At 42.8% G+C, this 27,268-nt stretch overlaps 1 protein-coding gene across 1 annotated transcript in view; it reads left to right on the forward strand.

Annotated features, from left to right (window-relative positions):
• Positions 1–27,268, forward strand: part of LOC115476004 — a gene marked incomplete at its 5' end in the record, with an annotated part of 269,698 nt that overhangs the window by 97,828 nt on the left and 144,602 nt on the right. Inside the window, 11 exon segments of the mRNA XM_030212099.1 lie at positions 461–540; positions 4,718–4,898; positions 6,201–6,356; positions 8,202–8,280; positions 8,282–8,331; positions 9,622–9,684; positions 9,687–9,781; positions 14,178–14,358; positions 17,779–17,990; positions 20,400–20,588; positions 26,117–26,256. Coding sequence (XP_030067959.1) covers positions 461–540; positions 4,718–4,898; positions 6,201–6,356; positions 8,202–8,280; positions 8,282–8,331; positions 9,622–9,684; positions 9,687–9,781; positions 14,178–14,358; positions 17,779–17,990; positions 20,400–20,588; positions 26,117–26,256 — 1,426 coding nt within the window.

Consider the following 27,268-nt stretch of genomic DNA (forward strand, 5'->3'; position numbering starts at 1 on the left):
CACAGTGCGACTCAGATGGTACTGAGAAATGATATTTAATAGATGCTGCAAGAAAGGAAAGAGGACAAGGCAAAAAATAAATCTTTCTTGTTTGTAGGTAGCAAATGCCATCTTATTTTTTACATTTATATTGCTGGTGCAGATTCTTTTACAATGGTTTAATGATTCGCAGAGCTGAAATGACGCTGACTTGTTGCTTCTGCTGAGTTTGGGATAATCTACTTCCTGCACCTAAATCATGGATGTTATATTTTGATTTTGAATAGTTTGTCTACTGTGAATAATATGCAGAACAAAGGCTTTTAGCATTTTATGGTTTTCATATTGATATAGTATCTACTGTCCTGAAAATGGCTCAGAAGAGACATCGTTGATCCACACACAGATAGAACAGTTTATTTTCATGCTCTGTCAGGAGTATACACATTAATACATCTTTGTTATCTTCAACTTTTCTCAGGAAAAATTGAGGCTTCCAGAAATTCACAGATTGGGCACTTGGAACTGATCTTTGATGACAGAGATGTGTATTATATTAAGGTATGTCCTCGGATTCAAAATTGTTTTGTACTTTTGATACTGCGACTATGAATAGAAATCTACAGATACCATGGTGGTAAAAATGAAATAGACAGGACTCATTTTGTCAGTACCCTTTACTATTATTATTATTATTATTCATCCTTCTTTTTCCTTTCACCCAAATTATGGAAACAACCTCCCTCTCCACATCTGTACTGAGTTGTTCTTACCTAAATTTAAAACATTGCTTGAATCATATCTGTTACTTTAGCTTTCATTACCTCCTACGTGTGCCCTGCCTCAGAGTTAGTTGACGTGATAACCAGGTTTTACTGCACAGAACAGACCTGTTTACAATTTTTTTAAATTATCTGCTGTGTGTCTTTAAATGATTGGTGTCTTCTTTTCTATTAGACATTGATTTTCTTTTCCCATTCTATATTTTTATCTAGAACTAGAAAAAAAAGCCTGTTTCTCATTGAAATGAAACGGGCGCTAGCAAGGTAATGACCTTCTGCCATTAGTGTTCTCCCCCCTCCTCTACCCCTTCATCTCAGGAGCCCCCTGTTGTCTCAGGACCCCCCTCCCTCTCTCGTCTCAGGACCCCCCTCGTCTCCGGGCCCCCCTGTTCTCCGATGTCCGCGCCCCCGTCTTCCCATTTCCGCCTGCCAGCTCCTCCCTCCCTCGTTTCTCTGCAGCTGCTCTTTACAAAGTTTACTTCCTGCTCATCCGGCAACACTGAAGTACAGCAAGTACAGACGCCGCTTGTTCAGCTGTTCCTCTGGTCCCGCCCTCATTTCCTGTTTGCAGAAGGGCAGGACCACAGGAACTGCAGAAACAGAAGTGAAACCACAGAGTTCCCGCGAGGGCGGGGCAGTGATCGGGAGTGCGATTACGAACCCTACGAACACTACACAGCTTCACTGCCACGCTGCCACGGAATCAGCTTCAGAACGTTGGAGGTGCGAATTATATATATAAATTGTCAGCATTGGCGGTATAATAAATAATAAATAAACATGAACACTATTAGATTCTTCATATACTACCTCTCTGTCGCACAAGTAAAATGGTTTACATGTTGTATTCAGGTACTTTCTCTGTCCGTACTGAGCTCACAGTCTAAAGACCCTGTGTACTAAGCTGCGCTGTAGGCATGCTACCATTTTTAGCGTGCTAAAAATAGCACTCGCTAATGCTAGAGACACTCATGAGTTGTGCACTATGAAAAGTTGGCCCTCATGTTATTTGAATAATATTTTTTATTAAGAGCGCTAACAGGAAGAACCAACAGAACAAGTACAATAATTCCAAGAAAATCATACAACGGGTGATAACAACAAAAAATAACACACTTAGGGCCCCTTTTACCAAGCTGCGGCAAAAGGGGGCCTGCGCTGGTGTCGGTGCGTGTTTTTCACGCACACCAAGGCCCCCTTTTACCACAGCTGGTAAAAGGGAAGTCTTGCTTTCCTACAAGAAATGGCCACATGGCAAGTAAAGCACTTGCCGCACAGCCATTTCGGAGGGAGCCCTTACCACCACCCATTGAGGTAGCAGTAAGGGCTCCTGCGCTAACCCAGTGTACCCAGTGATTACCGCCAGGTACACTGCGGTGCTACAAAAATAAAGTTTTGAAGCACCAGAAATGATGGCATGCTAGGGGTGGGAAGTACCACTGGGCTACTACGGTAGCCCGGCGGTACTTCCTGTATACTGAGCGGTTAGCCGGTGTTGGGCTTACTGCTGCTTAGTACAAGGAGCCCTTAGCATTTTCTATGTTATTTCTTCCACCGTTAGTTAGCCCCATCCCCTCACCCCCATCCATATCTTCCTGGGAGCTGGCCAAGAACAGAGGAAAAAAAACACTCGATCAACAACTCAATATCCTGCTTCTTGCATGATGAGTCAAGGTAGACCAAAAGGGTTCCCATTTTGGCCTGAAACTTAAGGCTCTCCCGGTGAGTCCAAGCTCTGCACCCGTTGCCGCTTCATAGTGAGAGCATGATCATGGCTGTTCTCCACGATTGCTCTGAGAGGGCCTTCTCTGACAACTAGGAAAAAAGGATCACTTTCAGTATTATCAGGGTCACCCAGTGAAGAAACCTATGGGCACCCCGCCGCCATGGAGGCATTTCAGGAGTAACACCAAAAGAAGACTTGGCTGTAGGGGGACTGACAAGGACCAGATTTTGGTGATAAAAGCCAGAAACCGTTGCCAGAGAGATTGTACAAATGAGATTGCCACAGCAAGGAGGCAATCAACTAACCACACTTAAGACAAGCAGAAGTTGAGCAGATTTCATTAAACAAGCACACTCGGGAGAGTAATAGAGTCTAAGGCTGATTTTATATTGTAATTCCCAATAAGGAACGTGGTCCGTAAGGCCCTGAACCGCATTGAGTCCTGACAGCAGGCTGCCCTCCGGAATGGGAGAGCCCAGGTCCTCAGCCCAGGCCCTTTTCAACTGAACAAAGCTAAGTGGAGCAACAGAATCCTTTCAATGGCATAAGAACATAAGTGTTGTCATACTGGGACAGACTGAAGGTCCATCAAAACCCAGTATCCTGTTTCCAAACAGTGACCAATCCAGGTTACAAGTACCTGGCAAGATCCCGAAACAGTACAATACATTTTATGCTGCTTATCCTAGAAATAAGCAGTGGCTTTTCCCCAAGTCCAATGGCTTATGGACTTTTCACCTAAACTTCCAGAAATCATTAAAAACTAACCTGTTCAAAAAGGCATACCCTACCGACCCAACTTAAATGCCTGTACCCTGCAACACAACGAAACCAAAGCTCGTAATGGACATATAATAACTCTTCCTCTCTACGATTCCCTAATGTGTCTGTACACACGAACCTTATTCTACCACAACATTACTGTATTTGTTCATACCGGAATTGGCGAACGCTTTTACGGTACTATGTAAGCCACATTGAGCCTGCAAATTAGGTGGGAAAATATGGGATACAAATGTAGCAAAAAAAAAAAACCCAAACAAACTGTTTTAAAACCCTGCTAAGCTAACTGCTTTTACCACATTCTCTGGCAGTGATGGAATGTCAGGGTACCTGAAGCTGGGATTCCAGAGATAAGCTTTATCCATAGTCTCATACTTGTCACTCATGAGATGGGCCTTATTTAAAGTAGAAACAAAAAAAGGAGGTGAAAACCCTCACAAAACCGTGGGATATATAACAAGAAGTGAGGAGAGTGGATGAGGATACCAACAATTGTATATTTATTCACTTAAAAATTTAAAATTAAAAAATAACATTTTCATGTACATTGTTATTTTTAAATTTTAAATTTTTAAGTGAATAAATATACAATTGTTGGTATCCTCATCCACTCTCCTCACTTCTTGTTATATATCCTTATTTAAAGTAGTCCAGTAATGTTGAAGATGCAGGTAGGAAAAAGTTGCTGTACTAGGCAAGTGAAACCAAACCCTCTGAGCGTGCGATGTAGGCGCTCATGTTATATAATAGGGTGTATGGAGATCTGCATGTAACACCTAATGATTGTCAATTTTGTGCTTATTAGCACCAATTTAGCCAATTACTTTGCATGCTTATCTGCGATCTGTGACCAAAACTGAGTGTCTAACTTTGAAGTTGTTCAAACATCAATTGAAGGGCTACCTCTTTTCTCTGGCTTACACTGTGCCCTCTAAGCTGAGCAGAAGTCCTCCACCTATAGTCCTACCAGTGGGGGGTGCTGTTTCACTATTACATTTTCAATAGTGAGAGACAGACAAGCTCTGCAGGACTCCAGGGAACCTCCTTGTCTCTAGTGAATGAAAATACCCCACCCCCAACTGGCAGCAATATAGTTGGAGGACTCCCGCTCAGCTTAGAGGGAACAATGCTGGCTTACCATCGAACTTGCTGTTTTTGTGAGATGATTTTGTTTGAGTGCCATTGTTGTATGCTGGTATTTGTTTATGTGTGTACTTTTGTTCCCCAACTTGTATAAAGGTAGTTTATAAATGATAACAAGTCTAAATCTGATTGTAACTTTGGGCGACCTATACAGAATTTGGGGGACAGTATTTTGCAGGGGTCTTTGGCTTTAATATTGACTACATATCTTTATTTATTAATTCCTAGTGGGGGGGGGGGGGTTATTATAGACCCATGGAAATGAAAATATTACATTTCATTAAGCGCATTTGTTCGTTTTTAGGGAATGACGGGCTTGCAAACAGTGAATGGAGAACAAAGGTATACAACTCAGCTGGAGGTAAAGCTGACAAAACAGGGCAGCCCTATCATTCTGTCTGGAAACGTCACTAAGCGGCTTGGCAAGAAGCTGACTTTTTCAGTTGTGCTGAATAACTTATTGAAGGATGCAGCATATCTTTCAGGTTGGGCAACAAAAAATATTATAGCTGTACCTGTTAGGGAGCAAATGAGCTATTCTTGTTTCCCATTGTCCTAAAAATAAATGTATTCAGTGTCTTAAAAAATTGCATTTGTCCAACAACTAAACTGAAACTTTCTTCTAGAGGCAGAAACTTAACAGTAACAGCCAAGACCATTAGAAAGGATAGTAGCAGGGCACAAACTTTGTCTTCAAAGAAAGTTACTTTCTTTTCTTGCCTGGAAGTGAGGTAGCAGTGCTACTGACCTGAATTAGGTATTAATTAAGTTGTGAGAAAGGTAGGTTACTAGGGCAATCTGATTACTGTGTTAGCTGCAAAGGGTCTGTTTGAAGCAGTCCCCTTAGAATCAAAAGTATTTAGAGAGGAAAGGTCCCAGGGTTGCCAACTTCACAGTTTTCCTGCGATGTTGGGTGGGTATTTTGAGCTTCCCGCTGGCATTTCCCCTGTTGTACCTGATGGCCTTCAGGTTCCAGCCATATATTCCAGCATAACCCTTTGTGTTGGTCTATATTGGTTCTGTTGTATTTATATATGAACATACAACAAATACACTGGTAAAACTCTTAACTCATCGAAGAAGAGATTTTACTGTGTTGATCGATCATTGATAACTGCAGACAGATGGACAGATGTGAACTCCATGTAAACTCAAAAGTGTATTATTGTATGGATAAATTGATTTGTACCCATAAAGCAGTTCTAATCTGCATACAATGCATGCATTAAATAGCTATATGTGAAATGAACTGACCCCCCCCCCCCCCCCACACACACACACAATAACAGAAAATTGGGAAAAATTAAAATAAATCAAAACATATTACTTTTTTTGGGCCATGCACATCTGTAATCAGCGCACTACTGTGCTGTCGTGTGCTTTCCAGAGCATTTCTCTGTTTTCTTGATGGGTTGCTTGCCATGCCTCAGTGAGTGGAGTGGCCTAACGGTTAGTGTAGCGGGTGCAGACCTGCAGAACTGGGGTCAGTTCCTGCTGCTGCCTGATGGTTGGCAGTGGGTTGAGATCATGGGGAACCAGGTTCAATTCCCTGTACAGCTCCATGTGACCTTGGGCAAGACACTTAATCCTCCATTGCCACAGGTAGAATAGTAGTACAATGTATTACTTAAGATTGTGATCCCACAAGGGATAGACCCAATACCTGTAATATGAAACAGTAAACCACTTAGGTCTAAGTGGTATATAAATGCTTAAAATGAAATTAAATAAATGAAATCTTGAGCCAGCAAGTCATGCCACCACTTTTTACTATTTTCTTTCTGCAGTACAACTGGAGAAAAAAGTGGATGATAAACTGAAGCAGTACTCAGTGCAGGGAGAGGCCTTCTTCCCAGGTGTGATTGGGTCGCATGCCATTGGCCTTTTACAGCAGCGTGGGAACACTTGGTCCAATGCTCTGAGAATAAAATACGGACTCCTAGGTATGATCTCACTGATTTAAGATCTTCCATGCTGTTAGTCTTATCTTTATATGGTAATAATAATTATGATTTTATATGTTAATCTGCATTATTTCCACTTCCGAATAGATAAGACAGCTCTACAGAAGGGGGTCTTTGTAATAAATCAATAAAGTTATGCACTGTTTTGAACAATGTGTGGTGGACAGGAAGGTGGTATATAAATATTAGAATAAAATAGTACATTTCTAATCTTATTTACATATTTATAATTATTCTTCAGTATGCGATTCAATTCGGCCTTAAATAGGTTATTCGGATTCGGCCTAATAGTGATAAAATTCGAATATGAATAATCCTGGGCTCTACTGTGCTAAATCCTCATCTCGGATTTCACGTTGCTTCTTTCATTATTGTTATGTTAAAGCTCACTGCCCATTATTTGTATTCGGTGTTCGTATTCGGCCAAATAATATTTTTTATTATACACATTTGGCCGAATAGTAAAATATGCTATTCTGTACAGCTCTATTTAGGACAGCCTTTTTTCTGTCCTAACTTTATGCAGTTGCTCAGCTGGTTGGCAGACTGAAAATCACCCGCTAACCCCCGTATTCTATATAGTGCGCTTAGATTTAGACACCGAATCAGATTCTAAAACACTGCAATAATGAGCACTAATTGGCACTGATTAAAATTTAGATGCACAACTCGCTAAGCGTATTCTGTAATGATGTGTGCCAAACTTTGTGCGGGCAAATGCGTGCAGGCAAAAGGGGTGGGGTTATGGGAGGGGAAAGGTCAAAGAGGGTGGAGTTGACCAAAGAAAATAGTTCCAGGAGACTATGTCTGTAAAACGTTTTATTGACCTATGTACTTAATCTCCTTACTGGAGGTTTTTCCAACTCACGTTGAGTCTAAGCTGTAAGGCTTTGTTTTTGATATCCATTTTTCACTAAATGACAGGACTCCTGATGAAGGCCAAAGAGCCGAAACATGGCCCGTGTTGGGTCCACCAGTGTAGTGCACCACTTAACTTTGGGATTTGTATACCAGGCACTGTATTTGAATACAATTTTGTATGGACATTTCTCCTGGAACTGTTTTCTTTGGTTACCTCCACCCTCTTCGACCTGCCTTATATTTGAAACCAGCTACCCAAAGTTATTCAGAAGAAGTCAGATAATGTCTAGTACCAGAAAGTGGTTAAAACATGGTTGTGGAGGTAAGCGTTTGGGAATGGAACCAGAGAAAGGGGAGTCAATTTAAATACTGTAGGAAAATATTATATATTAGGAGAGAGTAGTTATACTGTGCTGAATCTTATGGGTAGTAAGTTTGGAATTTTAATGATTGGTGCAAAATGTTTTTTTTTAATTCTTTATTTAAGCTTTTACCAAACATAATATTTATGAGTGATAATACACAAAAAGAAATAATAAAGCATACAATGCAGAAAAATAATATTCATTATAAAAGTATTCCTTACTAACGACCACAATAATCATAGAAATGATCCAAGAAGATTTGGAAAATTCCTTTGCTTAAATAAACATTTCACAAAGTTTAAATCAAATAGGTAGCTACATTCCCAGGTGAGTTACTCAAAGCCTGCTATACAGCGTTGCATAAGTGACTAGACTTGTACATTGAACTCTGCTCTGCTTTTAAGGAAATCTTCCAATTGTTTTGGGTCAAAAAACTGATATTGTTTAGACTGCAAAAATTAATCTAGTGGCAAAATGTTTTAATGAATGTTTTTATGCAACATCTGTGTAAATAGAAATAAAATGTGCAGAGCTTGAATTTTAGATGTAGGTATTTAATGTGCTGAAAGATGAATGTTTCTCTTTCTAAATGGAACAGGGAATGCAAAGTCTCTACAGCACGAGTGTAACACGGGGCAGAAGATAAAAACAGACACAAGTTCTACTGGGGAGTATAACTGGATGTGGACATGAACTTCACTGCAATCAGATACCTTCTTTTAACCACAAGGACAGAATTCAAGAAACAAATAGTATAATGTCCAAGGGCTTTTAAAAACTGAATTTTACTCTACATTTTACACATCTGTAGATCGTTGCATGCAAATCCAAAATATGAACTTAGAAACTCTCTACTTACTGTTATGGAGTGATGTTTGAAAAGACCACTGGGATGAGGAAAGACCTCAAAAAATCACTCGGGTGCTGGGACTCACTTTGCAGCCGGTATCTGTAAAGCACTGATCGAGCTCTTACTCATCATTGGCCAAAACCTCCTCCAAACCCATACATTTGTATATTCTTTTCAAATATTAGGTTTTTTTTTGTTGTTTTATGTGTGCTTATTACAGAAAATATATCAATTTGTGTACTTGAAAATTAGCTTAGCTTCAAAACTTGCCAGGCTGTTGAACATCCGGAGCATAAGACCTGGCTAATTCTATCTGCATTTTTTAAATGTATGGTGTTTTTTTTGTTGTTGTTACATTTGTACCCTGCGCTTTCCCACTCATGGCAGGCTCAATGCGGCTTACATGGGGCAGATGGAGGGTTAAGTGACTTGCCCAGAGTCACAAGTAGCTGCCTGTGCCTGAAGTGGGAATCGAACTCAGGACCAAAGTCCCACCACCTAACCACTAGGCCACTCCTCCACTGTTGCTGCTATTTGAGATTCTACATGGAATGTTGCTATTCCAACATTCCATGTAACTCCTCCACTGTTGCTACTATTTGAGATTCTACATGGAATGTTGCTATTCCAACATTCCATGTAGAAGTTGGCCCTTGCAGATCACCAATGTGGCCGCGCAGGCTTCTGCTTCTGTGAGTCTGACGTCCTGCACGTACGTCAGACTCACAGAAGCAGAAGCCTGCGCAGCCTTCTACATGGAATGTTGCTAGTGGAATAGCACATTCCATGTAGAATCTCCAATAGTATCTATTTTATTTTGTTATATTTGTACCCTGCGCTTTCCCACTCATGGCAGGCTCAATGCGGCTTACGTGGGGCAATGGAGGGTTAAGTGACTTGCCCAGTTTTGGTATTGTAGCCTATTTTAGATTGTTTTAATAATTGAATTTTATGCTATTGTAATTTTTTGTAAATCATCCAAAAATATGATTGATGGGTGATGATAAATGAATAAAATGAAAAATGATTTTTTTATCTAAATACTTATTGAGCTCAAACCATGGATTTATATAGCATTTCACAATCTTTCTCCTGTCCCTAAATATATCAGTGGTTAGGTTGAATGTCAGGAAGAAACAAAAGAATGAAACAATGAAATATCTTGCACAGGTTCAGCTTCAACATGAAGAGAGTACAGCTCATCTCACTTCACAGCTGGAGGTGAATTATGGAAACACTGGGATGAAAGGAATAACAAGAGAAAACTCTTTCTCAGTCAGACCTTCAAAAATGATTCAAGCCCATCCCGAACCAATTACTTCATGGAGGTAACTCGTTTACTTTGAAAGTCGATAATGTATTCTTGTCACACCTCCTGGAAAAGAACAGCATTTTCGAAGTAAGGCTATGTTGAGTTTTCTGTGGAAAGTTGGATATCATTTGCATGAGTCCACTGCTTGTGAGAGAAGTTAGGAGATTAACCACACACTGTAGGATAGCTGAAGTCGTCTTAAGGTTTTTCTGATGGCTCCAGTAGAATAATTTATGGGGAGGTCCAGTTTGATGTCAGATTTCTACCCCTTACCTAAAATTATTGGGTCCAATATTCAAAAACAAACTGAATGCCTAAATTTGGCTCATAAATTAGTGTCCTATTTGCAGTCAAATTTAGGAGCATAAATTTTCAGCTGAAAATTTGTCTAATTTAGGAGCTTAAATGTACTTATAAACTTAGGCCTGCTATTTGTTTGCCTAGATTTATGAGTCTAATTTATGAGCCTAACACTGAAAATCAGTGCTAAGCTCCTAACTTCTTTTCCCCACCCTAAATCACTTCTGTTACCACACACACTTTTTATGTTCTTAAATTTAAGAGTTTAATGAAATTATGAGTAAATCTTTGTATACTCAGCCCTAGTAAATTTTCAAACAGGCCAATTTATGAGCATAACTCTCAAAGTTAAGAACATAAATCCTTTTGAATATCGGGCCCACTATATTTAAGAAAGAGGAAGAAATTGTGGTGCTCTCTGGGCTGGTGAGATTGCAGAAGTAAACGCAGTAGGCATTCTCAGCTCCTGTTGCTTGTTATTTCACCAAAATACATCTTTCTATTATGTAGCTTCCTACTATTCTAGAACCTGTGGGATAGTTGTGACCATCAACAGGCAGGTGAAGATAGAGAACTGAAAACTGAGCTGAGACCATGTCTCTCTTAGCATCCAGTCCAGCTCCTCAGTATTTTCTATCTCCAGCAGGTAGATGGCCACACACATCAGCCTCTGGTTCTAAGTGATTTGTTCCTGGTCCATTTGGTCAACTGGTCCCCTGTTGAGCTTTGTGGGTGGCTTGAGTCTGCAGAGTCATATCTGGAGGTCTTCAGATCCCTTTCTGTGGCGCTCTGCGAATTTACTTCTTCCCTCCCTTCACATCTCCTCTGTTTCCTGTAGAGTTCTCCTTTTCTAGCACAACCACCTTAGAAAAAGAAAAAGAAAGGAGAAGGAAAGAGGCTTTCTGGAGAATGTGGGACAGAGTATCTGTCCTGAGCCTTTCTCATCTATGGTAAGACTTGTGGAGACTGTGAGCTTGGGGGCAGCAACCAGCAGTGGTAAGTCTGACTAAAGTTTGGCTCAAAACCGCATGGAGTTGCTGCAAGTTCTACTTGGTGCAGGAAAGGGATACTGCCTCACTGCTTGGGACATGTTGTGTTGTGCTGGGGACAGCTGGGGTGAATGGTGACTCCTGCAGAGGCAGTTAGGCGGTGTACCCACTGTGGGATCCACAAGCCGTGTCGGGATAGAATCCTGCGGGACACAGAGGAAAAGGTCAGTAGCAGCACATCTTCAGATTCAGTACAGTATCAGAATATTCCAGGGTCTTCGGGCTCTCCAGGAGGGCAGGTGCACAGCTTGATTCAGGAGAGTGCGGGAATGGACGGCATTTTGTTGTGGCTGACTGGCAGTGAGGAGGAGCCTCTAGCTGATCATGCACGGAGTACAGCCACCATTTTACAGTCTCAGGGTCCAACAGAGCATTCAGCTGCTTCAGGATCTTTGTTTTTTCCAGAGTTTATATTCCTCTTACACCAGGCCTATTGACTGAAGTAGGGTCGTCAGAGTTGCTGCAAGGTGCTTCACTGCTCCTCCGGCTCCTAAGAGATCTCTTTAGACCTCCAAGAGTGGGCAGATGAGGCTCTCTTCTTCACCCTCCTTATCTGATCTTGCCTCGGTCTATGGAGGCACCATTGAAGGAGTCATTAGAGGAGGTAGATGACCCAAAGGTACCGAGGTTGATTGAAGAGCCTTTTGCTTTGGTGTCAGGAGTTCCATTTTCATCAATCATGAGGGTGCTTAGAGGTCCTTCTAAGGCCTTCCTGATGCATCCTGACATTCAGGACCTGATTACAGCAGAATGGGTCTCAAGGGTTGTGGGGCTGAGAGTGGGAAGAACCATGGCTCACCTCTACCCATTAGTTCTGGAAGAGAAAGATGAATTGCAGCTTCCCAGGGTGGACTCCCTTGTTACGGTGGTGACAAAGAAGACCACCTTTCTGTGAAGGGGACATTGCCGTAAAGGACCTACAGGATAGGAAGCTAGAAGGCTTGCTGAAACAAGCCTTTGAAGTGGCCTCTTTGGGCCTTCAAGGGACAAGTGTATAGCTTGTTTGTTGCAAGAGCATGCCTGAAGTGGCATCAGCTTTCTGCAACACAAGATAGACATAATGACCAGCTGGAAGTGGGGTAGGCCTACTTAGCAGATGCTATTTATAACATGTTACCAAGTTTATGGTGGTTATGGCGGCCTTCCTTTGGCACCAGCTAATCAGAGTTCACCTGTATCTTGATGTTTGGTTCATTCATGCCTTGTCCTATTTGGACAGTGTGGCGGTGACAGATAGTTGTCCGTCTTCTTCTGTCATTGGATTGGGTAATCAATTTTGAGAAGAGCAGACTAACTCCATCGCAGATGCTGGAGTATCTGGGCATCTATTTGACACAGCAAGGAAGAGGATCATTCTCATGGAATGCAGGAGGTCAAACCTGGTTCACAGATTCATCTTCTACTCAGCCATGGCAGGCCCAGGGTCCTGGGACTATGTCCAAGTTGCAGGGTCAATGACGGTGCCATGTGCAAGGGCTCATATGTGGCTTTTACAGGAATCTGTTCTCAGCCGCTGTTGTCAGAAGTATAACCTTCATCTTCCTTGGACACTGGTTGGCAGATGAAATATGCAGTGGGAGTTGTCGCCCAAGAATTTGACCATCAGAGGTAGTGACAACAGAAGCCAGCAAGTTGGATTGGGGAGCTCATTATAAGTTCCATCTGGCACAGGGCACATGGATGGAACAGGAGTCTCAGTGGTTGATAAATTGCTTGGAGCTCAGGGCAGTTCAGAATGCCTTGCTCGACTTCGCACCCTTTCTTGCAGAGGCCCTGGTCCAAGTTTTCTTTAACAATGCTATGGTGGTGGCTTATATCAAGAAGCAAGACAGGACCTTCAGCCTTCCAATGGCAGTGGAGGCAGCCTCCCTCATGAGTTGGGCGGAGAAAAATCATCTCTGCTTATTGGCAGCTCACATTGCTGGGTCCATAAATGTGGAGGCGGGCTTTCTCAGCAGGCAGTCCTTGGACCCAGGAGAATGGGAACTATCCAGCCAGGGTTTTCAGCTGATAGTGGACTAAGTTCTTCAGCCGTTGGAAATACCCGGCTTGATGGGGATCAATGTTTTACTGTAGCCCTGGCCGGAACACATCTACTGTATGTTTCCCTCCTTGAACCATGGTGGAAAGGTTTGCATTGCACTGGGGTTAAATAATTCTCATAGCCCCAGATTGTCCATGGAGGCGATCGTACACTGTTTGATTCAGCTGTTGGACAGGGCTTCTCTCCATCATCTGCAGGTAAACAGTCTCCTGAATCAAGGCTGCTTCTCATGGAGGATCCATGCGTAACCCTAGTAGCGCTCTAGAAATGTTAAGTAGTAGTAGTAGTCTTACAGCTTGGCCATTGAAAAAGCTCCGTTGAAATGAAGAGGTTATCTGATTTGGTCATTGCTACCTTGCCATCGAAATTTACGGGCATCTCTAGCGTTTAGAGCATGCTTATTTTGCTCCTTAATTTGTGCCTTATTTTCAGTCATCAAAAATTCATCTTAAATTAGGAGCATAAAAGTTATACTCATAAATTCAAGCCAGCCATTCATTTGCCTAGATTTATGAGTCTAGTGCTGCTGAAAATCAATTCTAAGCTCCTAACTTTTTTCCCCTGTCCTAAATCCACCCCTGTTACCACCCACTTTTTATACTCTTAAATTTAAGAGTTTATTAAAATTTTGAGTAAAAGTTTAGGCCCTCAGCCCTAGTAAATTTTCAGAGGCCAATTTAGAAACAAAACTTTCAAAGTTAGGAAAATAAATCCTTTGACTATTGGGTCCTTTAGGGGTCTTTTACTAAACTACAGTACATTTTTTAGCTCACGATAGAAATCAGCTGGCAGCAAATGCTGAGACGCCCATCATCTCGGTGTTTACCACCAGCTGATTTTTACCATGAGCTAAAAACACTACCACAGCTTAGTGAAAGACCCCCCCCCCCCCCTTAGACTCTTAAGTTTGGTTGAAAATAGGGCACAAGTTTAAGAGCCTAACTTAGGAGGATAAATTTAGGAGCTCAGCATTTTTTGAATATCAGGCTTGATTAGATTAAATTTTGTTTTTTCCCTAGTTCATGTTGCAAATTCCTGAGAAGCATGTGAAGTACAGGACCCAGCTGCAGCACCTGTACTTCCTACAGGGCCATTCAGAAAGCGACACTAACTTGAAGGTGGAGTATAATGATCATGTGCCCTTCATGGCAGGAATGCAGTGGAAAGATTCCTCCCAAAATCTCCTAATGAACTGGGAAGGTAATCTATCATGGAAGGTTTTCATCTCTTAAAGCTGTGAAATGAAGTCCTATCTAAGGGCCCTGTTTACTAAGCCGCGTTATAGGCACGTTAACTATGAACGCGCGTTAACTGTGTATGCACCTACAATATCCCTATAGGCGCCTACACAGTTAGCGCGTGCGCTAATTGTAGGCATGCTAAAAATGCTAGTGCGCCTTAGTAAACAGGGCCCTTAGGGATTTCCATGGAGCAAATTGAGGAATCCATGTACATTATTTCAAATGAGAAAAATAAGCTTGAAGACGGTCTTGTTGTACATTGTTTCTGCCCATATAACCAACAGAACTCAAAAGACATTGTTTTGACAGCTCATTGGGCTGCCATGCCATTTTGGAAGGAAGTTTGAATAGCCTGCATAGTGTGGGACTAATTTTCAAAGGGATGTTTGCCTTTAAAAATGAGCTACAGGTACACTTTGCACCTCCTTTTGTGTGAGCTACTGGGGCAAGTAGCATGCACGCTTATTGAAAATGTCAGTGTACACATTCCAGTGCCATTCCCTGCACAAACACACACTTGGAGATATATATTTTTAACCCATCTAAACACATGAACACTGAGGAATCTTATGCCTACTATTGGCCCGTTGAGAAGGGAAAATTGAAACTGGGCAGTTTATCCAAGGCCTATTTATGCAGATAACTGGCTTTTAGAATTGCTGTTTTTGGGGCCGATGCAGAAAGCCATGGGTGGATCAGACATGGATGTCAGCTTCTATCACAAGTGTAACATGTGCCATGCAGAAAGCTAAGTCTATGCAAATTTTATATGCACAGAACTTGCATGCAAATTAGGGGTGGGGAGGGAGCCTGCCAGATGCTTGCGCACAAAGTTTTCATGGTAAGCGCAGTTTCTTGTGCACATGCCAGAACATATCGGCGCCTGGTTTTTTTCATATAAATACCAGCCTCACAAAAATTTATAGCACATAGAAATTTTGCAAGGCTGATATTTATCCACTGAAGTATAGGCGCCGATGTGTTCTGAGATGCGCATAAGCTCTGTTACCTCCCATCAGACTTTTAAACTTGCAGTCACTTCTGTTTGCAGAAGACAAAACGGGCGGTTAAAACTTAAAACCTGCATTAAATCCTCTCTGCTAACCTTTCTACACTGCCCCAGACCTGGCGAAAAATTTCTCGCATTGTCCACCGCTCCCTTCTGTGCCTTCCATGGAATATTTAATGATCTCATTAGCATACATTTGTAACCTTGGTCTCACACACAAGTTCTACTAGCTCTTTGGGTCAGTACCCTAACCAGAGCCACAAACAAAAGTGTTATTTCATTGAGCTGGGCACGGGCCGGGGCCGGGCTTGATCCCGGTAGACCATACCGCTATTTCGTACTCTTCCCTCTTTGTCCTTCATTACCAATTGAGATCAACGTGAGAAAACTGCTGGTTTGCTGTTGTCAGATGCTAGTAGATCATGACACAGACACCCTAACGCCAGCCCTTGAGCTGGTGTAAGTTTGCAGCGCTATGGACATCCTTGTTCTCTGAGCTGCGGGGGGAAGGGGACATGACCTCATTTACATCATTCTGATTACATTAGAATGCTATTTGCACCGAACGTGGGCAAGCTCATTATTTCCTGCGCTAATCCCAATACACACCCCCCTCCAACTCCCCTACCTCTACCATCCTCCTCCCTTACCCACCTTACCTACCCTCATCTAAACGATCACCTCTTTATCTACTATATTACAACCATATCCTTTCTATGTTACTTTGTAAACCTGATATTCTATGTAAGCCGCATTGAACCTGCTAATAAGTGGGAAAACGCGGGGTATAAATATTACAAATAAATAAATAAATAAATTTCTTTATCAGCCTGGGAGCAAAATGTCTTCTCTCTCACTCCAGTGAAACTCTCCACTCCAGGTTTTATGAAAATGCAAACAAAATTTACTGTAATGCTTCAACAGGCAGATCTCCAAACTTCATTCTTTTGTAACAAAACAGTTCTCTTTATATCAGACTGTTCATGTTACTTTCAGATGTTCTTGTGCCAGTTCAAGACTATTGGTTAAAGTCCTTATAACTAAATTGATAGTCTCTTGTAAATCCTATGGGTAATTTACATATTTACAGCTCCACCAGTCCAATACCCATCCTTTGGGCAGAATAATCCAAGGCTGTGCTTGCAGCACTTTTTGTAGTAAGCTGTCCTGCTGGGCTTTTAATCCATCCGCTGGACCCACTCAGGATCAGATCTCCCCTGCCTGTCCATCCTCCAGAAGTGCACTTCCCTGAGCTGCTGTCTCTGGTACTGAACAAACTCTTTCTCTTCCGAGCTGGGTTAATCCAAAAGCATTAACTGAAGTGTGAGGGCACTCCTCACACTTCAGTTAATGCTTTTGCTGGTAAAAACCTCCTCTTTATTCAACCTTAGGTTATTGAGCCTATCCAGGACACCCCCTTTCCTCACAGGTCCTGGCTGGGGAAAAGGCAACCAAAGACCATGTATTCAATAATGCAACCAACTTTCAAACTCCACCCCTATATGACATCTAGTGTTCATCTAACCCCATAAACATTTCCTTCAGCAACTTTTCCATAAACACACCCCTTTGGTCTGAGCTCTACCCTTCTCATCTATTTCTGCTCTCCCTCCCCCCTGCAACTCTGGAGAGTTCCACAGCAATCTAGTAATCCCCTGAGGAAATTTCCAAACTCAGTTTATCAGGGGATTGTACTACAATCTGTGGCCATGTCTTCCACGCAAGTTAACTCCCACACTCAACCCCTCTGTGCATGGCTTGGCCATTAACACGCATATAGAATCTCACGGCTAGGCTTGCCTCCAGCTTTCTGCTTCAGCCCCTGTTGTAGATTAGCATGAATGGGCACACTATCTATGTTCAAGTGGACCCTTAGATACTGTTCATTGACTGAGAAACCTTACACTATCAATACAGAGAATTTAGAGTTAGGTTGAGGAGTGTGGTAGCAGTGTTAGTCCACTCTTAAGGTTATCAATAGAAATCAAACAAAATAAAACATGGAAAAGAAAATAAGATGATACCTTTTTTATTGGACATAACTTAATATATTTCTTGATTAGCTTTCGAAGGTTGCCCTTCTTCGTCAGATCGGAAATAAGCAAATGTGCTAGCTGACAGTGTATATAAGTGAAGACATTCAAGCATTACTATGACAGTCTGACAGGGTGAGAGGATGGGGGTGGGTCGGAGGTATGCATGGGGACATCAAAGCATATCATTGATATTCTAACAGGATGGGTGTGGATAGGTGAGGGGTGGGGTGTTCAACAGAGTTAAGGGTTGAATGATGCTGCTGTTGAAGTGCAATGTGAAAATACACTGTAAGTATTTCATTTTTGAAATGCTGGCTGCTTTGTTTCTTCACAGGGATTTTCAATATGGACACCCCCTGGCTCTATCTACATACAGCAGTTAAAATGAGCCAGCCTCAGCATCAAGCTTATCAGTCAACTGTCGAGCTAACCACAGAGAAAGCCCTTTCCATCAAGAACCTGGTGGTACAAATGTTCTGTAAAGACAAAAGCAATGGGATTGAAGGGCGAATTCACATCTATACACCTACCACGACTTATCTTAAAGTCAGTCCTAGTATCTCTTCTTTTTTTATATAAAAAATGAAATTATTTGTATTTTATGAATATTTATTAGTTTGTTGATTTACATACATTTCTAAAAAAATATTTTATTGATGTTGTACCATAAATGGTGCAAAGAAGATAGAGAGAGAAAGAGAGCGAGAGAGAGCCAAACATCAGCTGTAGTACAAGGTACAAAGGTTTCATTTTGCAAAGCTTTATCTTACTGGTTGTAAGGTCTTCCAGCAACCTCCCCACCTGCTAATAGTTTCTCTCGGGTGGACATTTTCTCCACGTGGGTTAGTTTTCCACATACCATGACAGGAATGAACCTCACTCCTAAGCCAGAGCATGTTGAATATGACCTGTGTCTCAAATTTACTGCTAACGCTGGCTGTAGTACTTACATTGTGCCAAAAGGAGCTTCTTTCTTGAGTTCATAAACATGTATAGGCAACTTAACCGCATAAATAGGACAGCATAAAAGTCAGTCCTATCTTTGGGGCCTTTTTACTAAAGGGTTGGCACATGGCTACAGCTTGCCGACGCCAGTCTGGAACAGCCACCGGGCTACTGCACAAGCCCGGTGGTAGTTCCTATCCCCAGCACAATGCCGTTTACAGATCTACAGTAATTTTTTAGATTTTTGTAGCACCGGAACTTAACCAGCAGTAATCGCTGCCCGGTTACTTCTGGGTTAGTGCAGGAGCCCTTACCGCCATCTCAATAGGTGGCGGTGAGGGCTCTCCACTGAAATGGCCAACCTTTTACCCACTGCAGTGAAAGGGGGCCTCATCGTGCATCAAAAACATGTGCTGATGCTATTACAGGCCCCCTTTTACTGCAGCTTATTAATGGTCACCTATATGCAGTAACCCATAGCCGGTGAAATGCAGAATATCTCACTTAACTGCAGTGGCATACCAAGGGGGGGGGGTGGTCGCCCCGGGTGCACGCCGCTGAGGGGGGTGCCCGTGAGCCTGTTGGCCGAATCCACTCGTTCCCTCCCTGCTGCTCCCTCTGCCCCCGGAACAGGGGCAGAGGGAGCAGCAAGGAGGGAATAAGCGCACTCGGCCAACAGGCACGCTGCACCCCCCCCCACAGCAGGTAAAAATGCACCCCCGGGGGGGTGTAATTTCGCTGGTGGGGGGCCGCACTGCACCCAGGGGGGGCACATCGGCAATCCGCCCCAGGTGTCAGGCAGCCTAGGAACGCCACTGCTTAACTGGCTATGTGTTAGCCAGCTCCACAAACCCGTAAATTCAGTGCCAGTGCTCAGACACAGCTCAGCATTGAATTTCCAGGTTTAGTGCCAGAGGCGATCAGCAAAATGCTGATCATCACTGGTGAATATCGGTCTGTGCTGGAGGAGGGGGAATCGTGCCAGGGAAGATCCAAAGGGAGGTGTTTCAGGCAGTGGCGTAGGAAGGGTGGGGGCGGTGGGGGCGGTCCGCCCCGGGTGCACGCTGCTGGAGGGTGCAGAGAGCAGCTGCGTACCTGTCGGCTCCACTGGTTCCCTGCTCCCTCTGCCCCGGAACAGGTTACTTCCTGTTCTGGGGCAGAGGGAGCAGGGAGCCAGTGGAGCCGACAGGCACGTGGCTGCTCTCTGCACCCTCCAGCAGCCAAGAATGCACCCCGGGGGGGGGGGCTTTATGCGCCGGGGAGGGGGGTGTCATTGCGCCAGGGGGGCTTGATGAGCTGGGGAGGGGGGTGTCATTTGCCCCGGAAAGGGGCTTGATGCACCGGGGAGGGGGTGTCATGCTGCACCCTGGGGGACGGACACCGCTGTACCCGGGGGGGGGGGGGGGGTGCGCAGCGGCGATCCGCCCCAGGTGGCAGCCGACCTAGGATCAGGTGGGTGGGATCATTCCGCAGGGGATCGGAAGCACCTGACCATAAAAAAAAAGTTATGTGTGTCCTGGCTGACATTCAGCCGGGGCTTGCATAGCTAACCAGGTGAATTTAGGACAGCTTTGAAGCTGTCTTAGGTTCACCCAGTTAGCTACGGGGTGTGCCAGCACTGAATATTGCCAGCACCTGCATAACTGTAGGCTCCTCTCCAGTTCCGCCCCCTGTACTGCTCCTGATAATATGCTCACTTTAAACATGGCTAGCCAGAGCCAATATTCAGCGGATCTGCCCAGTTAAGAGCTGCTGAATGTTGGCTGTTTGGTGACCCAAGCAATTTAACCAGGCAGAGGACTTTCCTGCTTACTTAAATAACATTAAATATTGGATGGAAGGGATTTTGTTAAACATATGGAAATATATGGTGTTTTCTGTTCCTTTAGTTACAGTATCTGCTGGTCAACGGTACAGGAAAACACAAAGAAATCTGAGCTTATTTTTCAAAAAGTAGAAGAAAAAAAAAAAGGAGGAAACACAAAAATCTGTTTTAACTTTCACTTGTAGGCCTCCACAGTGAATCACATTGAGAGGAATGCCTTCAGAAGCTACAGTGAAGTGGTGTCTCTATGGAACCAGCTTTTGAAAAATGAAATTCATTTCAAGAATAATGAGCACATTAAATCTTTCCAGTTTAAACTAAGGAGTGCAAAGCGAGAATTTAACTTGACTGCTGACTATGTAAACCTGGAAGGGGTAAGACCACACACAGCATGACATGTGAAATGTTGATGGGAGAACCAAGCTTGACATCTTAACAGTTGTGCCTTTCTGTTTGTCAGGAACCCTGAGCTTTGCATATTTTGTTTGCATGTTGCCACTCCTCACGTGTGAATGCCTGTCATGCTTATGTGTACGATATTAATTGGGGTGTGTTTAGTAGACGTTGCCGTTGTCTTGTGGAGAGACAGAAACTGGTATTCATCTGTAATATTTGTGTATTGCTCTATCACTTCCAGCAGACACATTGGTGTGGTTAGAGTTTGTTCAGTAATGTACTTGTCCATTTTAAAGCTGGGGAAAACATACTACTACCAGTCAAAAAAAATCACAAAATATCTTGGTACCTAAAATGCACAGAAGTAAAGGTCAATACACCAAGGAAGTGGGAATGTGTGGGAGAGCAGAGAACAGCATACAAGCCAAAAACAAGCAGATGAGACAGCCAATCAGCTGGGGAAAACTCCTATGGTGTCAGCTGTTGGGTGGGAGGAATGGAGAAAAAAAGCAGACAGCCAATCAGCTGGGGGAAGCCCCTATGATATCAGCTGAGAGGGGTGGGGTGGGGAGAGAGAGAGCTTTCTGCAAGGAGGAGATTCCCAAGTGAAATTCTCCAGGGCAGTGTTAGGGAAAGCAAGTAAGTTGCAGGAGAAAGGTGAAGCCAGCATCAGAGCACCGAAGGGAAAAGGGCACAGGGAGACAGTGGAGTCAGCAAGTAAGCAGAGTAAAAAAAAAAATAGATTACAACAGCTGTATTCATAAGCATGTGCAGAACATGGACAATTACCAAAAGACTGTTCTGTGCATGGACTAGCTAGGCAATTTCCCTGTCAAGCTGTATGCTAAATTTACATGAATCTCATTTGCATATTACTTTTTTAAAATATCATACCCTATTTTAAAATTGGCAACTTTTATAATGGTCTTAAACATATAGAGTTTTTAACAAAAGCATTTGAGAATCACCCACTGAAAAACATTGTCTTAAGAAACAAACAACAATAAAAAAATGTCCACACTGTCAATCAGTTATACCAATTCCGATTAACTCCAGAAGTCCTTTGTGCATACGGTCAGGATGAATATTCCAATATTGTTCAGGCATTCATTCTATCCAGCACTCTTTTTTTTGTAGACAAAACACTGGCTCTGGTACTTCTAAAGCATTCAGGTTCTTTCTTTGCAACAAAAGGTATTTTCTTAGCAAGCTTTTAGGCAAGATGTAAATTAGGCATGCCTCCTGGCCTAGTCTTATGCAAATCAGCCTCCACCAACCAACTCTGTGGAAGTAATTCTTCTTCAACACAGTTCTCTTTCACATACCAATGTAGAATGGGTCACTTCTAAACTCCCATGGCCTCTGGCCTCCTTTCTACCTGCCATGACCTTTCCACCCCACAAACTGACTATAAGATACCATACTTCCTCCTAGTGTCCCATTACTTCTTCAGACCCTGAAACTGCCAGACTACTCGTCAACATAGCCTACTTCCCCATATTGATAACACATTGTCATTCCCTTCTTTCTCTTTATTGGGCCATTTTCCTTCTTAGAAACCCCTTCAGACACTTGTGCAGTCCCCACAGTTCCTTTGCAAATTCCCAGGGTGCCCTTACCTGGGGTAGCACAGTAATGTGCCTTTCTTGTCTGCTGGGACTCTGTAACTCCCAGTTTACCCTTACCTGGGTAGACCCACTAACATGCTTTTTCAGGGTCTCTTCTTCAGACAGCTGTGTCTCTCTGTATATACCTAACCTTCCAAGTATTAGCTTTTGAGATGTTGTTAGAACCACAACCTTTGCAAGCCCCTCAGATTAACCAGAATCCTAACCAGCAATCAGAACATTCAAATAAATCTTGCCTCTTAAAACAAAACTTAGACAATTTAACCAATTATTCAACTGACAATAACTCCAGCAGTCCTTAGTGTTGGGCCTTTTTTACACTCAAGGTGACTTTTCCAACATTTTTATTCAGGCATTTATTGTGTTCAACATCAGCAATCCTTTTTAGTGGCTCATTTTATACAACAAAATATACTTGGTTAGCATGTATTTTGTTAATACATAAATTAAACACATCATATAGTCTAACCTTAGAACTTCAGCCAAAGGTATTGCCACCACGGACCAACTCTGTAAAAACAACACTTCATCAACATTCAGAAACAAATAAAGTATACTAATGACCATAAATCCAGTAGCCCTTTGTGTTGGACTCCCTTTTCACTCAGGGTGATTCTTCCCAATGTCCTTGTTCAGGTATTCATTCTGTCCAGCATCCCTTTCCTTAGCAAGAACACTGGCTCTGGTATTTCTGAAGCATTCGGGCTCTTCCTAGGCAAGAAAGCATACTTGGTTAGCAGCCTTTTTGGGCAATATTCAAATTAGGCACACCTCATGGCCTCAACTTTCATTAGCAGGCTTTTAGGAAAGATGTAAATTAGGTATGCCTTATAGAATATTCTCATGCAAATCAGCCTTTTATCAACTGTGGATAAACTGTGGATCAACTGTGGATAAACTGTGGATCAACACAGTTCTCTGTTACATACCATTGTTGAATGGGTCACCTCTAAACTCCCATGGCCTCTGGTCTTCTTTCTACCTGCCATGAACTTTCCACCCTACAAACTGACTGTGGGATACCATACTTCCTCCCAGTGTCCCATTACTGCTTCAGACCCTGGCACTGCAAGACTCTACTTCTCAAAGTAGCCTACTTACCTTCATTGTTAACTCATCAGCATTCCCTTATTTCTTCTCACTGGGTCATTTTCCTTCTTAGAAACCCCTTCAGACATTTGTGCAGTCCCCACAGTTCCTTTGCAAATTCCCAGGGTACCCTTACCTGAGGTAGCACAGAAATGTGCCTTTCTTATCTACAGGTTCTCTGTCTGTAACATGCTTTATCAGGGTCTCTTCTTCAGACAGCTGTGTCTTTCTGTATATACCTAACCTTTCAAGTGTTAGCTTTTGAGAGATTATTAGAACCACAACCTTTGCAAGCCCCTCAGATTGACCAGAATCCTAACCAGCAATCAGAACATTCAAAAATGTTTTGCCTCTATCAAGATCAACTAATCCTTACCCTTAAAAAAAAAAAAAAAAAAAAAAAACTAAGTAGCTCATTCTATACAACAAAACATACTTGGTTAGCCTGCTTTTGGTTTATATGTAAATCAAACACATCATAGAGTCTAACCTTAGACCAGTGATGGGCAACCTTTTGAGCTTGGTGTGCCAAAATTCACCAAAAAACCGAGCATAACTCGGGTGGTGTGTCACTTCAAGAAAAATCACTGCTACTAGGACAGCCCCCGGGCCCCCCCTACCCGAGATCGCTGCCCACCTGAGGTCGCCGGGCCCCCCCTCCACCCGGCCCGGAACTAACCTTAAAGCCTCCTTTCACGTTGCAGCAAGCAGCAGCAGGGCAGACCTCTCCTCCTTCCTTCTGTGCTCCGCCCGCACGGACGTTACGTCAGGCGAGGTCAGGACACGGAAGGAAGGAGTGGCCTGCCCTGCTACTGCTTGTTGCGACGTGAAAGGAGGCTTTAAGGTTAGTTTCCGGGAGCGAGGGCGGACCACACTGTGGCGGCGTGTCATAGGTTTGCCATCAGGGCCTTAGACCCTTACCCAAAGGTGGACACCAGTCAACAGACTCCACCTTTAACAAAAGAACTCAAAGACGATCTACCAATTGTAGTAATGGCAATAACTTCAGTAGTCCTTTTTTCTAAGCTCCTTACGCTCAGGGTAATGGTTACCCTTGTACACGTATTCATCCTATCCAGCACAACTTTTTTTGTAGACAAATCACTGGCTCTGGTACTTCTAAAGCATTCAGCCTCTTCTCCTGTAACAAAAGATACTTTGTTGGCAAGCTTTTAGGCTTAGCAGGCTTTTAAGCAAGATGTAAATTAGGCATGCCTCATGGCATAGTCTTATGCAAATCAGCCTCTATCAACCAACTCTGTGGAAGTAATTCTTCAACACAGTTCTCTTTTACATACCAATGTTGAATGGTTCACTTCTAAACTCCCAAGGTCTCTGGCCTTCTTTCTACCAGCCATGACATTTCCACCCCACAAATTAATTGTAGGATACCATTCTTCCTCCCAGTATACTAATGCTTCTTCAGACCTTGGCAGTGTCAGACTGTACTTCTCAATGTAGCCTACTTCCCCACATTGGTAACACACCAATATTCCCTTCTTTCTCCTCACTGGGCCATTTCCCTTCTTAGAAACCCCTTCAGACATTTGTGTAGTCCCCTTGTATCCTTACCTGGGGTAGACCAATAATGTGCATTTGTCAGGACTTCTGGACTTTTCAACACACAACCTTCGGCTCTGCTTTTCCTACTGGTCTGGTCCCATTCCAAGCTACCTACTCTTAAAAAAAATTCAGAACTTATCAGGTGAAGGCTTGGTGTATTCAGTTGTTCTTTTCAGATACTATGATTTCTAAACATTAATTTGTAAGACTCTATTATTATTATGAATACATTCTACATTCTTACAGCTATCTTATAATAATTAGAACATTAATCGGTAGCATAGCACACACATAGAGAGCCTACTTTTCAGCAAACAAGTCAAAAACACTCTCACAGTTACAATAATGGCAATTACTCCAATAGTCCTTTGTGCTGGGGTCCATACACTCGGGGTAACTCTTCCAAATACCATTGTTCAAGCATTCATTCTGTCCAGCACCCCTTTTTTGTTGACAAAACACTGGCTCTGGTACTTCTAAAGCAGTCATGCTTTTCCCATGGAACAAAAGATACTTTGTTAGCAGGCTTTTAGGCAAGATGTAAATTAGGCATGCCTCATGGCCTAGTCTTATGCAAATCAGCCTCTATCAACCAACTCTGTGGAAGTAATTCTTCTTCAACACAGTTCTCTTTCATATATTGTATGGGTTACATCTGAACTCCCAAGGCCATGGCTTCTTTCTACCTGACAATGACATTTCCACCCCACAAACTGACTGTAGGATACCATTCTTCCTCCAAGTGTCCCATTAGTTCTTCAGACCCTGGCACTTGCAGACTCTACTCCTCAACATAGTCTACTTTCCCCACATTGGTAACACACTGGAGTTCCCTTCTTTCTCCTCACTGGGTCATTTTCCTTCTCAGAAACCCCTTTAGATATTTGGGCAGTCCCCATAGTTCCTTTGTAAATTCCCAGGATACCCTTACCTGGGGTAGAACAGTAATGTGCCTTTCATGTCTGCTGGGACTGTATCTGTAACTCCCGGTTTATCCTTACCTGGGTGCTCTAAAATAATCACCTGAATCTTTTGAATCTAAAATCGATTTTGAAGGATATGAGGCAGTAGAATACGAAGTGGTTAAGTGTCATATGTTGAAATATTTTTGTCCAGGATTTAAATATTTTGCAGGTTTAGCAGTTACTGAATTGAGTCCTTGAATTTTGGGGTGTTTTTCTACTGACCATGAGTGAGTAGTAAGCAGCAAGTTCTTTGACTTCTAGCCGAAAAAGACAAATGCCTCAGTCAAGGCCTTGTGGACAGAGCCCAGGAAGCTGCCTGTAGTACTACAGCTGGATGGCCAGATTGAAGAGCTGCAGAAAGAGAAGATGTTTTATCAGAAACGTGGAGTTTTCCATTTCAGGTCTGTTGTTTTCTGTTTTGTTTACACATATTTAAACTAACATATAGAGCAGAGCAGGTTTTTTTTTTTAATGTAAGAATTTACTTCTGCATTTGTGGGCTTCCTGCTCAAGCCAAATTGATGTCTACTGGGCTGTGGATCTGGGAGTCCTTCATTTCCCTTCTTTATATACCCCTTTCAATTCATCCCAGCAGCAGTCTTCAGCCAGGGGTCACAAACCATGGCTTCCTCTGGAACTCAGCTAATGTGGAACCTTTTTCTGGCCGTCAGGATTCTTAAAAAGTGTTACCTCATGCTTTTCAAGTTAAATTATATTCAGGTCCAATAGGTGTTTCCTGAAAACCTACAATCTAGTTTTGCACCTGAGGCAAAACAGATAAAGGGAACAATTTGATTAGTGGGCATCTTTTCTTAGGCACCCTGATGCCACATGGTGAGAGTCTATATAAAGGAATCTGGATGGCCAGATTCCATTATATGTACAATACTAGTGTAACCTGGCATCGGCATGCCTTACATTTACATGGCATAACTGTGGGCACCTAAATGCAGCAAAGGCATATGTAACTTACTGTATTCTACAAGTGTGCACATGCTCATGCCATCTTAGTCTCTTTGTTGCCACTTAACGGAAGTAAGTGTTCACTTACCAGCGAATGTGCTGGTATTCTGAACATTTATTCGCGCCCAGTTATAGACTTGCCCTCAAAGGGGTAGATTTAAGTGCACCAAAAATTAGGGTTGAATAATATAGGAGCCATCGTTGAAGGAGCCGTTAGAGGAGGGAGAGCTCCCTCCTGAAGAGGGGGATGATCTGAAAGTACTGAAGTTGTTTCATAAAGAAGAGCTCAGTGTTCTTATTTTTGAGGCACTGGTGGTGTTTCCATTGAAGAGCCTTCTGCTTTGGTGTCTTGAGTTCCATCTTCGTCAATCATGAGAGAGCTTAGAGGTCCTTCTAAGGCTTTTCCAATGCATCCTGACATTCAGGACCTGATTAGAGCAGAATGGGTCT

The sequence above is a fragment of the Microcaecilia unicolor genome, chromosome 8 (assembly GCF_901765095.1).
Source record: "Microcaecilia unicolor chromosome 8, aMicUni1.1, whole genome shotgun sequence".
In the NCBI taxonomy this organism is placed as follows: Eukaryota; Metazoa; Chordata; class Amphibia; order Gymnophiona; family Siphonopidae; genus Microcaecilia; species Microcaecilia unicolor.